At 36.7% G+C, this 17,552-nt stretch overlaps 1 protein-coding gene across 1 annotated transcript in view; it reads right to left on the reverse strand.

Moving 5' to 3' along the window:
• hiw (highwire) overlaps window positions 1-17,552 on the reverse strand; it is a 92,083-nt gene that overhangs the window by 12,769 nt on the left and 61,762 nt on the right. Inside the window, 24 exon segments of the mRNA XM_068762745.1 lie at window positions 83-313; window positions 635-746; window positions 1,290-1,531; window positions 1,639-1,773; window positions 1,912-2,147; window positions 2,438-2,600; window positions 3,450-3,640; window positions 4,377-4,565; window positions 5,268-5,447; window positions 5,835-5,947; window positions 6,052-6,157; window positions 6,901-7,035; window positions 7,650-7,799; window positions 8,289-8,544; window positions 9,100-9,228; window positions 9,380-9,473; window positions 9,541-9,635; window positions 11,174-11,229; window positions 11,645-11,726; window positions 11,854-12,003; window positions 12,434-12,655; window positions 12,938-13,153; window positions 14,128-14,265; window positions 15,321-15,549. Of these exon segments, the coding sequence (XP_068618846.1) occupies window positions 83-313; window positions 635-746; window positions 1,290-1,531; window positions 1,639-1,773; window positions 1,912-2,147; window positions 2,438-2,600; window positions 3,450-3,640; window positions 4,377-4,565; window positions 5,268-5,447; window positions 5,835-5,947; window positions 6,052-6,157; window positions 6,901-7,035; window positions 7,650-7,799; window positions 8,289-8,544; window positions 9,100-9,228; window positions 9,380-9,473; window positions 9,541-9,635; window positions 11,174-11,229; window positions 11,645-11,726; window positions 11,854-12,003; window positions 12,434-12,655; window positions 12,938-13,153; window positions 14,128-14,265; window positions 15,321-15,549 (3,850 nt within the window).

Genomic DNA, 17,552 nt, shown 5'->3' on the forward strand with positions numbered 1-17,552 from the left:
TAACAAGTCAAACTCAATAACTACATTTAGAAGAGTTGAATGTAAGTGACGTTAGTAGTAGTAACTATTGTCATGAACTTACAACTGTGTCTCTAGTGTTGTCCACGTGCAAGCAAACGAGGTAAGGACGTTCTTCAGGGGGACCGCTTGGACATGCCACCTGAATCCACTTAGCCTTATTGCGGTCCTCGTCGCCGGACTCCCAGAAAGTTTCAGTACTGCCGTCAGTCAGGGCCCCCGCCATACCTGGCCGCGAGGACACCGTAATATCGGACCAACCCGTCACGTCAGGGCACTTCCACACGAAGTTCTCCTGAAACGTATTCAATTCAAAAATTTATTAATTAGCAATATCAATACATGTTTTTCTTCGGATCGAAAAAAATGTTCGTTTCGTGAAATGCCAACAACCGTATTTTCTAAATTTATAACTTCAAGGCATGTAGGTAAAGACCAAGACTGGTAATAGTTTCGATTTTTGAGTGACGCCTTTCCAGACCAACCACATATTGTGGTTGCCTATTATTGAGATTGAAATTAGTACTCTATCTTTTTAATTGATTTGTATAAAATATTGCTAATTTTGTTGATAATCTTCAAAAAATGAAATAAAATGCTAATTACACATATTTACCTTATTATGATAGCTATGGTAACTCTCGTGCAGGGCACCGAACACATTTTCATCATAGGCACCGTCTTCCCCGTGGGATAGAATACGACTAATCACGCTGAACACCTGTGATCTGCTCCGGTAAGCGTGCACAATTTCCATGACGGTATTAAACTAAATAAAAACATGTTTTTTTATAACAAGTGTGTAATTTAAAATATTGTATTAGATATATCAAGACCCTTTGTCGTGAGGATACGATTAAGAAGTGCGTACGCCTTTTTTGTGTCAAGGTGTATACAATTATAAAACTAATAATTAATTTAAAAAAAAACCTTTACATATTACATTGTGATAATATAAAAAAGTAAATATAATCAAAGTTAGGAGATATATTTGTAAATAAAAATAAACAAGACATTGTAAATAGAAGAAAGAATAGATTAACAGAAAACAGAAATAAAGTATTTATTATTGTTGTAAAAGTTTAAGTAAAGAAGTTTAGGACTGTGCAGAACATGTGTACGAAATGAATAACTAAGGAAGCAAATAAATAGAAGTACACTGGATCTATATGCCAATGGGTTGATGTGCATGATTTAACAATAAAAAATATATTTTTTGAACAATGTGACATCATAACGCACGACGGAACGACATGTATTGACACTGGTACCTATGCAGGAAGGTGCGGTCATGCTGCGAGTACTGCAGGGCCCAACAGCGTACAGCTTGCAAGCCGGCGGAGCTGGCCGGGTGCAGCGACGGTGCGAGCGCGCTCACTGAGCCCAGGAATGCGTGCATTGCGGCTCGCGCACCACGCACTGACCGCCCGCCCGGGCATAGCGCTGACGTGGATGCGCTCACGGACGTCTCGCGCTGCGCTGTAACCTCGCTTGTCCACTGCTGCGCTGCGGACTGCCCTTGCTGTAATTAGGAACAATTAAAAAAGATATCCCCCATATGTTAGTCTATTATAAACACCAAGTTTTAATAAAAATCAAAAAGTAAATTAAATTGCTTACTTCCTTATTTTCGACCTCAACGACACAAGCAGGCGGTGGAGATGAAGAGAATTGGGAGAGAGCTTCACAAAACCACCACATCACATCGTGGACGCATGTTGGTTGAGTGGATGAACGTAGTAACCAATTCAGTGCCTGGGAGAAGAGCGATACAGAGTTTACACAACAATAATTTTATTATTTCTTAAGACATAGAAACTTTTTTGAATTAAAAATGCTCTAAATATGTGATTCCGTATGTTAAATAGCAAAAAACTCCTAATTGTGACTCACCTCACATGCATACTGGCGTACAGTATTTATTCTCGCCGCAGCATCCATTTTCTGTCTATGCGCTTGTAGATCACGTCGCGTTAGTATAAAGACCAGGACAGGGCTTTGGAATAAAGTCGCCGGATCGACGCTGGGCGTTTCGAATGCGGACACAGTGCCGTCGTGTTCATCTCCGGTGCCGATGAGACGTCTTAAGCTCGTACTGGGTTGCGCCAGGAGGGAGGAACCAGCTGAAGCTAATTTATAAAAAGACGTTTATATTTTTATCAACACAATTTAACTAATTCAAAATGCCAACTGTTATCCGCATAATTAACAAAGTCCCTTTGAATCACTTTACGGGGCGAATTTAGAAAAAATCGCAAAAACAATTTTTAGTAAGTTCTTAGCTTGTACTCGTAGTAAATAATATTATAACAACTTTTTAATGGTTTCAGTAACGGTAAAATAACTTAGTCATATCGTTCTCATAACAGACGAAAGACGCCCACTGCAATTATAATATTGATTAATTTCAGGGATAAACTCGTACCTGCATACGTGTCATGCGTATCTGGTTCAGTGGAGCGCGCAAGTGGAGGTCGCGCGGCCAAGACCAAACCACGCCCTGCCTGTCCCATAGATACTGAGCGCTGCACGCGTGGCCACGGCGCCTCTGCAGCCGACTTGGGGGACCCGTAGTCTGACAACTGCAAAAAAAAACAAACGAATTATGTCAACTTGCCTCGCAAGTGAGGAATCCTCCATACTAGATACAAAGTCTCATATCGAAGCCATACAAGAGAAATTCTTGCGCTATTTACACTTCCGGACTGAATAAACGTCTAATGATTATATTAATAGTAAAAGGTGTGAGACTAGACACAGATTACATATTATGTTTAGTGAATCTTGCTAGTGGCAACATTGACTGTGAACAAAAAATGAAAAGGATAATTTTTCGAATAAACCTGGAGATTCTGAGACGACGGTCCTTATTGTGTGTACCAATTACAACTATAGACGCAATTGCTGTCATGTTACGTAGTGCAAGTAAATTTTTGATGTTTCTTGTCATTTAGATATCGAGTTATTCTATACTAATAGTTTGTCAGTGAGACGCAAAATATTTAAAAAAATTTTGATTCATACTATACAAGCTTACTAAATTATTTTAAGCTCAAGTTGTGCTCTCATTTTTAATCGGTTTAATGTTTTCCCATTGCGTGTTCTATCCTTAACAATTTAAAAATTCGTAGTACCTGTTATTTTTGTTGGACCCCCATATTAGCAAACTTGGAGCTTACTAAAGTTTATATATTTATTACATTCAAAATTATCATCATCATATGACCCGGCAGAAGCCCACTGCAAAGCATAAGATCATCACTATGACCGGTCTTGTGCTGCTTGCATTAAGCGACTTTCCGCGACCTTAACTATCTCGTCGTCTTCCCAAGCCGCCTCCACCTACTTCTGGGAATCCATCGGGCCCAGCGGCCATCGGTTGCATAAGTAATTAACATATTTATTTCAACATTGTGAGAATTGATACAAACCAGCGGAGAGGGTGGCGGTGGCGCAGGTCGTCCCAGGGAGTGATATCTAGCGGAATCGGCGGCAGCTGTGCGAGGTGCAGCGCCTAGCGCAGGCAGACACTGGAACGGCGGTGCAGGCTGCCACATACTGCCCGGCGGCGTGGGCGGACTTCTGCCCGGCTCTTCGTGCCATACCGAAGAATTGTGCGATTCTATATAACAGACGAGTTAGTAGTCAAAACCAGTTCACTTTGGGCGACAACGAGACAATAAATCTAAGTTGTTTGCTTAAATCAAAATAAGGCCCCAGAATTTTAACCCTTTTTCTACAGCACTTTCAAAGTAACACCTCTGAAAGTTTGAGTCGATATACACTTTTCCTAACAATAAACACATCGCGGGGCTCACGGCCATATGGTCAAGCGCTATACACCGACGTCGTTTATGGGCGACACATATATTACACGAATGTCGTTTAAAAAAGAGCCTCGCATGCGTAGGTCGTTACGCAGATGTAGTCTATAAGCGACGCTCGTAGGAAATGGGTTAAATAAATTTTCGAAATTCACCTTATCGCAAATAATATTATGTACCCAACATTAAAAATCTGTTCTTATAATGATCAAAATGTTTATTCTTAAAAAAACACTAAAGTGTTAATAACACTTGGTATGTTTGTGAGAAGTCAAGGATTGATTATAATCAATCAAATATAAAACTGTACATAATGTCTTTGGCTCGAAATTATAACATTTCACCGCGTTACATATCTTATATCTTCAAAACATTATATTTATTTATTAATCAAATTATTGTAATGTGAACATTCAACATGTGAACAGAAAAAAAAAAACCTTTAAATTGGTCTTTAGGCTACTATCATTAATAATTAATATGTACTAGTTTTAATGCATAAAATAAAATGGTTTATGTCTATAATTAAATTACCTTGATTAGTCAGTGGCGCAACATCAAGTAGAAACAGCGCATTCTCCTTCATAATGCGGTGATCAATCTCGGGCTCGGGAAGTGGGGTGATCTCGGCTACAACTTTACTTTTCGTTTGTTTCACAGCAGAGGCAGCTCGCAAAGTTTTTTCACGACATTTCTCGCAGTAAATGTACCACAGCTGGTGTGCTGTTGAATTAATTAGATTATAATATTTGTTTTTCAGGAAACAAGTATTCTAAAACTGCTGCTTTAGTACTGCAGATTGAAATTTACTTTTACGGTATACTTTACAGAACTTAACATAGAATACACTATCTAAAACCTTCCATCAATATGAATGTAATTCCGTTAATAACAATCTTTAACATAAAATATGGGATAACTTGTACAGCACTAATTAGTTCAGACAATTATTATAGCAAAAAGGTTATAGTACAGTATATGTATATTATATAAGGCATATTATTTAAGACAAGTAATATTCCCTTATAACCTATAGACAATGCCGACATAAATACACGTCATCTAAAGCATTGGATATGGCTATTCTGGGAGCTTCATTGCGAGGTTTAATTAGAAATAAGAAGATCCGCAGAAGAACCAAAGTCATCGACGTAGTTTGAGAAATTACTCGTCTCTAGGTGGACGGGCTACTACGCTCATGCAACCAATGACCGATAAGACCGAAAAGGACTCAAGAGGTGACAACGAGCCGATAGATGCAACGTAGGTAAACCTCCCACTAAGTTACCGACGACACAGTCAATTGTTTATCTTGGCGTTTTTTGTGAAAGGTCTGTGTCGCGTGCAGTGAGCGTTTAACTGTTAATATAATAATAATAATAATAAAACTGTTAATATAATAATAATAATAATAAAAAAAATCACCTTGGGCTAATTGTCCACAAACTGCTGGTGCGCTCGCGTGGGCAGTGGAATCAGCGCGGCGATAGACACCAGCGCGATCGTATCCCGAAAAGGCGGGGGCTCGGCAGCCGGCGTGTGCGTGACGCATGTGCGCACCCAGAGGCGGAGGCACACTCGCACCACCACATAGCTCGCAACGCACTATAAAAAATGCAATATTATAAGATTTTTATTTTAAAAGTAAGCATTATTTTTGAAAATGACCATACCTTTACAATGCAACACAGAACATTTTGTATGCATAACACAATGCCTTCAGACATGCCTCGTTCGATCAGACGTGACTGAAGGGTCGGTCTTCGGACGGATCATATAGCCACTACAGCAACGACAGACCACATGTCAAAGGCCTAAAGCTAGCTCTATTCACAGATGATATCTGTCTTTACACTTTGACATTAGTACATACGCCATATGTTCACATATTTTACATCTCCAGACCAAAGCTAAACCATAGGATGCGGATCCGGATATGAAGAATTGAAATTAATCTATCCAAAAAATTTATATATGCATGTTAATACAAACCTGAATACGGAGCCTTTGACTTTGGAGATTGTTTCCAGTCTTTCTTTTTGCGAATTCCGCTATATGATCGTTGTTCCTCACTTTCTTGTTTCTCCGCCGCTTCTTTTTTGAATCTTAACAAAAAAGTGTTCATTAATTGTATTTATAACTAGTTGATTATTAATTCGTATTTTCTTAATCTTAAAATATTAAAAATTCAAAAAAACTAGTGACTTACTTATCGGTAGCAACGGCAAGTTTGTCTGCGTCATACAATGCATCCCACAACGCTACCAATGCGCGTAAAGCAGGCGGAAGCACGTTCACAACAGAAGAAGACGAACCTGGAAAAGAAAGAGACTTGCACTTTCCATACAACCATAATAGAAATAAGGCAATCTAGAAACAATACTATGGAAAGATGTTCTTCTATTTTTACTTTCTATTTTGTGAATCGATATTTAGAATGACAGATTTCAGGAACGTAGCATATGATATTTTATTTTTAGATCGATGTAGGTAAAGAAACTAGTTTCTTTAATAATCCTATTTTATACTGTACCGTTCTTATTTAATGTCGGTAAAGTAGGGCCTGTTTAGCCTTGACACGTCATAGATGGCGCTGTTAACAATGGTGTTATGACGGCGTCCATAGCCGCCGACGGTCGGTAAAGCAGTATTTGTTTTTTGTATTATTTATATTTGTGATTTTCAAGTGATAATTTAAAATATTGCAGAATAAACTTTCAAAAGGAAACAACAATTTTAATAATAAACTTTAACGTCGTTTGTCTGTTTTCAGAACAACTCATTCTTGTTCATTTCAAGTATATACACACATAGTCGAGAGAAATTGTCTTACATGTATTAAAGACATAAATACTAAAGAAAGCACAACATTTTATAATATTCCTAAACAAATTTTAGGTTGCTGATAAAAAAAACAGGTATTGAATGATTTTCGCTGTAATGTTGAAAGATTTTTGCTGTGTGGCATATTGCCACTTTTCTATAAAGTAATATCAATTTATCTGAAATAGTCCTAATTATGTGGTTTATAATTGAAGTCTCTAATGATTAAAGTTACCGGCATCAGCGTTCGCTGAATCTTCCTCTTTGATGGTCTCATCAATGTCAGTCTTATGTTCGCGATTGGCTAAAGCCTCCGTGCCAGAGCGGGTAAGCGACTCAAGAGTAGACGGATGAAGGCTTAAGTACTGTCCTGTAAAGACAAATAATAATTTAGTTTACACAATAGATGTGCATGTTGTTTTAAAAAGCGGCAAGACAAACAAAAGAATATTTTGTATAATTTCTGATGGCTTGACAATCGCCGTTCCAATTAATTGTTATATACACATTATGAATTTAGTACGTTCCAATATAAGAACACAAACTTTGTCAGAGTGTTGTAAATCGATCAATATGGTACAACAAACTAACACCGATTTCAACGCCGCCCGGCGGCCACCACTGGCCACACACCATAAGAACCCGATATTTTGGAAAAAAATACTTATTGTCAAATATCAGTCGAGCTATTGCTAAGCATACACGAATTGGATAGTTATTGATGTCCCCCCCCCCCCTTTTTTTGGTGACGGTTAATCAAGTGGACATACTAAACCTTGTATACTTTATTAGCTGAACCAAAGTCGTGTCGAGTCCGCAATTTGTTTTAACGCATACGGTATAATTTAAAAGTATTTATTTAAATTGCCCTAAAAAACTGTATCTGCTATGCTGTCCTATAAATTTAAGATTAGTCGGCAAATTACATCGCCAATTGGCGTCGAGATAAGAAATATGTACAAATATCCTTCATTGTGTGTTTACCTGCGCTGGCCACTTCAACAGAATGGCGCTGTGGTCGCGGTACGAGCGGGTCGTGTGCTGCGCCTCGAGTCACGACACGCGCCCCCTGCTTGGGCAGCTGTGGGTGAAACTTGAGGAAGGCAGCACATGCGATCGCATCGTGAACTATACCTGGCCAAGATAATATACGATTTAAATCAGTTGAGCATCACTAATAATCACATTTAGTTGATCTGTATAATTATTATTTTAAATAATACAACAATTGCTATAAGATTTCAAAATTGCAGTTTTTAATAAATAAAAGAGTTCATAAATAACTCGGATCACAAAAAGATCATCATCATCGTTTCAGCCGATATACACCCATTATAAGACATAGGTTTCCCGAAAGATCAACTGGTCTTGCGCATCCCGCATCCAGCGACGACTGTAACTATGTTGTCAATCCACTCGGTTGGGGGCCTACCCAGGTCACGTTTACCGACTCGTCGTTGTGAACTGTGAAGCTTCCGGCTTTAACGCCGTGGAGACACGAGATATGTGCCCCGCATATAAAATGCCCCGTATATAAAAAAAGTACAAGAATTTTATCACAACTTAATGTAATTCATACCTAACTTACTTAACAAGATGTAAGAATTCGGTTGTTGGAATTACCTTCATGCCAGAGTAGTGCTGCGAAAATTGCGCGCAGACATTCTGCCTGTGTAGGACTGAGAGCGTATTTACGCGGCGTGACCGGCGCCGGCACCGGAGTTGGTGCGGTGGAAGGCGCTGCGCTCGAGGTGGACGGCGTTGCGTTTGAAGTGGTAGCGCGCGCGGGCAAAGGCGGCGGCGAACCGCGTCGTTGCGAACGAGAACGTGAGTGGTCCCGACTTCTGTTTTTGGGACTTCGACTCTCCTCACCCAGGTCCTGTTGACAGCGTTGATCAAATTATAATTAAATGAACACCGTGAAGATCCAGCGATTTTCTGCAACCTGGACTATATGGTCGGTCTACCTGTATAACATAGTACTGTACATACAGCGTCCGCTGGCTCGTCTCCGCCGGCTCGAGAACCACTGCCAATTCAGAAGAGCAATTCTTCGAACTACGTCGGAGACTGGTTCTTCTACGAATCCTCATTTCTGATTCGAGTTCGCAATGAAACTCCCTACTTACTCTCTCCGTTGCTCTTTGGGTAACTGTAGCTTTAATTTATTCTTTGGTATCCATACACTAATATATACGGATGTATGTGTGGCTTGTAGTCATTTTTGTAATAATTGTTTCAGTTTAGTATGAAGTACCACTTTATCATAATTAAGTTGATAATATTATATTAATAATGTAATAATATATTATTAATTTAAAATTAAATCAACTTTAGAAATACTTGGCAAGCCGCAAAGACATGTTTAATGGAACGCAAGCGTCCCACGAGCCATCTGTATGTCATCCCTGATTTACAGAACAAAAACACTAACCTCAGGTTTTGCGGAGGTGAGAAACATATGAGCTAGGGCGTCTTCTGCGTATGTGTCAGGTGAGGTCTGCGTACCGGCCTGCGCCAAACGACTATTGCTGCGCGGCTTGGCAAGTTCGCCGATCGCCGTCTGTTATCAAAATATCGAAGGACTTTAAATTAAAAATATAATTATAAAATTAAATATACGCTGTGACATGCATGATAAAACTTATAAGCTGTTTATAATCATCAAGTTTTCTTTAGTCGAAACCAATAGAACTAACAGATTTTATAAATACCTCTTGGACGTTAGCATCCTGTACAGTTCCGTCTGATCGTTGTTTCGCCGCCCACCAATCTTCACTGTTGCCATTACTCTTTCGCTGAAAACGTCTGAAGAGAAAATGAAAGGGCTATAAAAATCATTAAAAGGAAAAGGTAGAAAAAGAATAGAGTGTACCTCGGTGAAAGTGCAGCGGCGGCTTCCATGCGAGCTTGCCTACTGCGCTTGCTAGGCTCCGGGCCAAACATAAAAGGACTCGACCCCTCATCACTCTGAGAAAATAAAACGTTTTCAATCAAATCTCCATTATAGATCTAATCTAGTCTATTGTATATCTATAGTTAGCCGTTTAGGTACACAACATAAACACACTTAAACTTACCATCCATGAATAAAAAAAATAAAAAGACATTACCAATGCGCATTTCAAACACGCAGATCGATAGCTAGTGTCAGCAGTGTTCTTCGAGGTCTCTGGAAGAAGCGCCAGCACAACCGGCAGTTGATACTTCTACAGTAAGAGTTGACTTAGGGCATACTCACCACGCTGGGTATCGGAATTTGTGGACGCGGCACAGGTACATTCGGGCTACTGAATCGGCTCCCAGTCACAAGCCTGTGATATTGGGGTTCGGCATATTTGGATGAATTTTTCCTCACCAGAGCCTATATGTAAGGGGGAATATACCAACTTTGTTTAAAGTAAACACCACCAGCCTACATCCTGCTGTTGAACGGATGACGCTCTGGCGCTCGACCACATTTAAACAAACTAACATATAACAGAGAATATTTCATGCTGTACGTAAATAACGTTTATAGCTCACTTTTAAAGCGCACGATCAATAAATAGTTTCAGAAAGTCAGGTCCTGGGATCTATCTATATTTTGTGCAACAATTTGCAGCAGGTACAAATTGTGCACAAGTAACGTTGTAATAAAAGTTGTATTTATTTTGCGAAGCGTTAACATGCAGACATATATGTAAATTATACATTTATACGTCATTTGGGAAGGCATTTGTCTTCCTGTTTTACATTAAGAGTACTAAAAAATAGATGTGAATACAATACAGGAAGGCGATAAATATAAACGGTATATAAATAGTTTATCTCAAGTATAGGAATGGGTAGAAAGATAGAAAGGCAGGACGTGAACCGGTTTTAACGATTAAATTAATAATACAATAAGTTTCATTTATAAAACAGTGAATTACAAAGTTTTCTAAAGTCCAATTGGGCGCTAACTCGTCCTAAAAACACCCGTCTCTAGTTTTGTAACGAATTTGGAAAATATGAAATAAAAGACTTCTTATCTAAACTCTGAATTCAAATGATTAGCTACACTACTTTTAATGAATATGTGGTGAAGTTTAAAAAAATAATTAATTAAGGCTGAGATTTTGTGTCATTTAATATTATCTTTGGAATTTTATTTTATATATAATACGCAAATTTAACATAAAAAGATTAATTAAAATCTTACATCGGAGGCGTTAATAGCGTTATTCTTAAAAATATAATTTTGCAACTGAACTTATCACTTCTTTTTTAATTAAAAAGAGTCGCTGCGAATCGCCAATGGTTAAATATCACGACATAGTGAAGTAACCCAAAGTATTTAACTTAATAGGGAATAAATATATAATATACAATACATGGCGAGAATACAGCTGTCAAAGAAGGTATTTAAATGAAATAAGTAATTTTAAGCAATGCTCGTAACAGACACAAACTTAAATTTCTAACAACAACATAAATACTTAACCAATGATATTTGATGACATTGCTTTCACTATTTTTATACTTACGTCGTTGCCAAGATCGATAGAGAATGGAAATTTTCTTTCTTCAGAATCATTGGCATCTGAAATAAATGAGAAGTATACACGTACAATACACGAGCGCCCATTTATAACACTAAGACCCATGGCAGTGGATGTGGTTAGAGGTCGTGGCTTGGTTAGCTCCTAAATAGCCATTTGTTCCCGACCAACGTACTACATAGTTGTCTGTATTTTAACTTCTCGACAAACACCAGTAAAAAATCTTGATTAAATTAGCAGATAAAAAATACTAAATTTAAGAATTTAGGTCCCGTCGCCTTCTCTGAAAAAATTTGCAAGAATATGCAATGCATTTAAAAGTAATTGATCAATAAAAGATTTAAATTTTACAAGTAAATATTGACAATAGTTTGCTGTTCGAGACTCCACTGAATTCTCTATTTTACTATCCATTTATATTGTAAACTAAATAAAGATTTAATAATTAATATGTACCACTCCCTCCTTCTTCGTCTTGATTCCAAGCGCTAGCTTCGGCTTGTGGATCGACATCCCACGCATCCGGAATCTCGTCTTCCTACAAAAATATTATCAAGTTATGAAGCTATATACAGTACAAACATAGTAATTATATATTTACAAAATTGTTTAATATACATAATACTATTATTTTAAGAGTCGTTAAGAATATTGTGTGTACTAACATCGGGCTCGCTTGGCTCGATAGGGACGAGCAAAACCAGGTCCAGTTGACGATGATTCTGCAAACACCACGCGATGCCGACGGAGCCGTATGTATACGCGTGCATCGATTCCTCGCTCAGTCGCACCCACGTGCCGTCCTTGTTCTCCACCTTCGTTATTGTTGAGAAACGCATAATTAAATATTAAGTTACGTATTCATCCCTTCTAATAACACTAACACTCTAAAATTTACTTGTTAATCTTATGAATATTGTGACATCTACACTAAATGATTTGTTACTATTACCGCGCAAAACAAATTTTCCTTAAGACACAAACTAAGATAAACAGTGTATAATGTTCATTCATTCGTGTCATGCTGATAGACGGCCACTACAAGGCATATTCTTCCCTCAAAGATCGCCACGATGACCGGTCCCGCGCTGTCTGCATCCAGGGACTTTCCGCAACTTTGATTATATTTCCGTTCCTCCAAGTGCCAGTCCTGCCCACGCCACGTCTACCAGCTCAAGGTCACCACGCGAGAACTTTTCGACCCCAGCGCGATGATATAAGAACTAAAATAGGAATGCTATGTACCTCTTCAACAAATGCAACGTTGGCACCCGGCGGTACACAACCGATCTCCTCCGCCTGCAGGCTGGGGCTCGCGCGGACACGTAATCCAGCACTGTACGTGGCTACAAAACGCCGTAGTCGCGATTCACCACTCTCGACATCCTCGAGACATGAACTGCCTGTCTGAACCGCCTTGTCATCGCTCTCTTCCTCGCATGGTTGAATTACTTCTAATGTTACCTCCTGGAATTTTATAGTGTTTAATAAAAATAAATATCATTGTTCCATAATTCCAGAAAGGATTTAACTCTCAAACACCACACGGTTTTAGCGTATGTATAAATTATATAGTTTGGGATCACTAATCGTTCTTTAATTGTATGATTGTCATACCTATAAATAACATTCTCTAATAGTTAGAAGAAACAGATTTTAATAACAATGGGCTAAATTGTTCTAAAATTATAACTTTTAGTAATAAGAGTCAACTTTCCATTACGTTACGGAAAGGAGTTAATAACCAACCTGAGCAGCGGGTAGGTCATCGAGCATGCAAGTGAATGTGTAGTTTCCAGACGTTCGCGGCACCCACGTCACTGAATAAAAGCCGTCGATCTGAGTATGCACAGGTATGCGTTCCGTGGGCACGCTATCGCCTGAAGCATTTTCACCAACGGCGTTCTCATTCCACCATATACCACTCGCTAAACGAAGTTCCTCAAAGGAGTAGTTTTGGTAGGCCTGAAAAGTAAAATTTATATTTTATTAATGTCTATTCTAAGATTTACCTTATGATGAATGCTATCTATAATAAGAATAGCAAATACGGTCTGCAACGGAACTGCTAATTCAGTACCAAATGCAAACAACATTATAGATACATATATTTAGTTTCATAAATACGGGTACATATATATATATATATATATATTCTCATAAGTGTATATAGTTTTTTAGTTCTCTAATTATTTATATGATTGTATTAATGTTTCTTTTGCAATAAAATTATTAAATCGTAAGATCATGTTATCATGATTTATTAGCTTGCTTTTTCTAATCCGCTGTTATCGCTTATGTTTTGTTAGACTAGGTATTCGTTGCTTTCTAATGTTATACTATTTATTTTATATATATCCATAGTAGTCTTTATGAGTATAAAATTTATGACTACCTTAATCTTAAATGATAATCTTATCGGTATAACACCTAATAAGATAAAATTCATGCAGTTAAATATTTATTTCTATCAAAAATTTCAACGATCTGTCCTGAATCCTGCATTCCTATTTAAAAAAAAAACATTATTTAAATAATACTGGATTATGTAGTCCATCTCACTAATATTACTTTAATTCTAACACTAACACTAGAAAAAAATTATAACAAACAAATTAAATACACATTAAAAATCGACGAATAGTTGCTAATTTGCAAGAACAAATAGTAAACAATAATTAATTTCGTTATGTAGTAATCCGACTTTTGATAATGGCATTCCTTCCTATATTATAATTACGTTATTTATTATTTCTGAAACTATAAGTTTTTGGATATAGTTGTAGTACATTAACGTACTACAAATGAGATATACATTAACCTCTTTAAAAGTTTTACCTATAATTAATTATTTTTATAATATTACACGAGTTCTTACCTAATTAATGTTACTAAATTATAGGATAGATAAAAGAAAGGGCGTAGAAAGGCATGCGAACCTTCATCATGGTGATGGCATGGAAACACATGGTGTCTCGCACCGTGGTCTGGTATGGGACATCCAGTCCGCCTTCTTGGCATTCGCCGACAGCAACCCGTCCTTGACTGCCGTTATCGTCCAAACGTTGAACAATTACCTAATTAATGTAAAAGATTAATTTAAAAAAGACAATTCGTAGCGTAAACTGTAAGTCGCACGCAACTTTCTTGAACTTTGTTCAAGACTTAATTAACTTTTAGGTGTATATTTTAGGGCATCTACAATAACTCTCCTCTTGTTAGAAAATAAATTAAGACCTGAGTAAAGTGCTTTGTATTACTGCCGTTAAATGTAAATCGTATAAAAAATCGTTGTAGCATAGGCAGAGCATACCACATGATGCTCTCGTGATAAATTCATTTACAAAATGATCTCTCATACTCTAACTTCATTCGCGTGGACTCAAGGCCATAATTAGTAGAAATGATTAAACACTGTTCATTAACGTAAATATTTCGCGCAATTACAAAGATTATTTTTCAAATTGGTATCTACACATTTACTAATTACTCTATAACGACTAACGGAAATTTTTCTAGTTAAATATTATGTATGAAAAATTCTTCAACGCTACAGAAAATAAAGGTAAGTTGAGGCTTAGAAGTTAAGCGTCAAAACCTGCTTTGCGAGTTCAATTTTCGACATACGCACATTTTGTATGTTTTACATTACCTCTATTTACAAATGCTTATGGAAAACATCGTGACTAAGCTGGCATTGTCCAAAACAGAATATAAGGAAGATGTAGTGATGGTAGATGACATATCCAAAACTCCACTACATTTGTTCGAGTGTTGTTCCAACTGTGGAAACATTACAAACCTAACTACAACACAAGACTGACTAAAGTAAACGAAGTAAATGTTTGGATATCTGTTCATTGTTGTAAATATATTACTTATCATTTCTGTCATTATAACTCTGTAATATTTTTTGCCACAAAACGTAAGAATTAAATCATATTAATAATAAAAATCGTTCTTTTAAATACAAATGTGACAAACATGGTAATGGTTCTAGCTTCACCAGTATAAAAAAAATGTTAAATTACTAATGTAAAATTTAACACATTGCTAACATAAACATCAACAAGTGTAACAAAATAATATTTAGTTTTCTAGATGTACATAATAAATATAAACTATTACATACCTCTACTTTCAGAGAAGGAGAGATTACTGGATCTCCGTACTGGTCTCGAATATAAATTGGTATTGTGATTGGCATAGAGAGACGAATGGTTGTAGTTGGCGGTCTCAGCTCACATAGCGACGGTTCAACACGAGACATCGGGGCCAGCCAACGAGCCAAACGGCCGCCAGCTGTATTTTCCGTTCCCGCTACGAAATCCGCCAGGAACTGATGCTCCGTAGTCGCACACCTGTTTAAAGAAGAAAACGCCTATTAATTCTATAAATTAAGCAGTAATTGTACAAAAGTTACATAAATTATTGCACAACGTAACTGCAAAAACGGATAACCTTTATTTTGTTTAAAGGCAACATTAATAAACATTAAATCTTTATCCATGACGGGCTTGCAGTTACAATAAACTTACACCACGATCCAACATTAGAAAATGAAATAAACAAAGTTTATGTGGTGATGAAAATGTGACCTACGGTAAAAATATCAACAATAATACTAAACACATGGATTCAAGTACAAGAGGATGTGTAACATGCTTCTCCATATAAAGAAGCATACCTTGAGCTTGCGTCTCCTACTTAATGGGGATCTTTTGTTAATGACCTCTAAAAATATGCTAGTTTATACTAAGATTATTCACTTTAGGTAGATTAGGTGATTATTTAAGGACCAGCCAATCTTTAATTCAAGCTTTTAACATTATTTAATTACTTAATTCAACATATAATATAATAAAAACAGACCATGCGTGTCATGGTGTGATGCGATCTGTAAGTATTTAGTACCAAACTTTAACAATAAACAAGTGGTTAATTACGTGTTCATTTTCCTGGAGGTAAAAAACAGGAGCCGAGCTCGAGACAAATTTTCAGGTCATGTAAAATAATGATTAATTTAGAAGTGTTACAATCGTAAGCATAAAGTCTATAGACATATTCCATTAAAATAAAAATATATAGATATCTGCAATTGAAAAAAAAAAAACAAAGTAGCTAAAAACCTACTCGTAAAACGGCCTGTAAACAACAGGTTGGTTTTATTCTAAAAATCAAAATTCTGTGCTGATAAATATTACTAGCTACATATACCTGAACATATAACGCTTACGTACTTATATTGGTATAAACATGGAAAACGAAAGTATTAAAAATAATTTTCTACTCAAAAACAAATTTACAGCGCTTTTATTTACCAGTAATTTTCGAGTGGTAAATAAAAAAGGTCGATAGTGCAAACAATTTTAAGGACTAAGACACTAGATAGTATAATATTTAAGTATAAAAGACATTTTATTCCGCTTGTAAAATAAACTTTAAACTATAAATGACTTGGGTGTAGATGATTATAAGACACACGCGATTCATTCATCATCATCATTCATACGACGTCCAACGCTGGACACAACTCTCTTTTATTAATTTCTAATAAGATCGGTTGGAAGTGGACCGCATCCAGCTTTATCCAAAGACTAACGTGATGCATTGTACTTTAAAAACTGTAGGGAATTTAATCCATTATGACGAAATCAATAAACACGAAATGTTACTAAAATATTTACTGTTTGACAATGATTATTTAAGTTTCCTTATGTTTACGTTAATACTTTACTACATACTAATCATACCTACACTGTTATTGACAATTTAATCCTTATTTTATTTCTTCGTTCACATTCTTGTTCAAAAGTTTCTAATAATTTGACAAGAATCCAATAGCTGGGAGCAGCTTGATGCTGTATCACAATACTATGGTCAAGATTGAAAGGCGCTCTAATATTTTGCTCTAGATAGAACGTTACAGCATTGAACGGACATATAATTGGTAAAACTTGCAGGTCTTACTCTTCGTCTATAGACAATTAATAATACTTTTTTTTTAATTTAGTAAATGAGTAAGTATATCATAAAATTTTCGATATTTTATCAGAACACTGTAACTAAACCTAAAAGGTTGAATCCTTGGCAGTTTCCTAAACTATGCGGCGGCGAATACTGCAGAACCAGCGTCTAACTTTGTTATAACGACGTAAATGTGTAACTCGTAATCGATGTCAACTTTACCGACTTTTAGCTTATGATATTACAGTATTAAACCATTAGAAGTTTCTGTAAATTTCAAGTTCACGTCGTATCTGGCTTGCCGAGACTTACTCTTATACTCGATAGACTGCTACAATAGACAAAAATTCTGGACTTTTCTTTCAAAGTACAGGAGGTATTGGCCAACAATAATTAC

The sequence above is a fragment of the Battus philenor genome, unplaced genomic scaffold (genome assembly GCF_028537555.1).
Source record: "Battus philenor isolate CCGP_79_NKW_IND1 unplaced genomic scaffold, ilBatPhil1.0.hap1 SCAF_1, whole genome shotgun sequence".
Taxonomy (NCBI): domain Eukaryota; kingdom Metazoa; phylum Arthropoda; class Insecta; order Lepidoptera; family Papilionidae; genus Battus; species Battus philenor.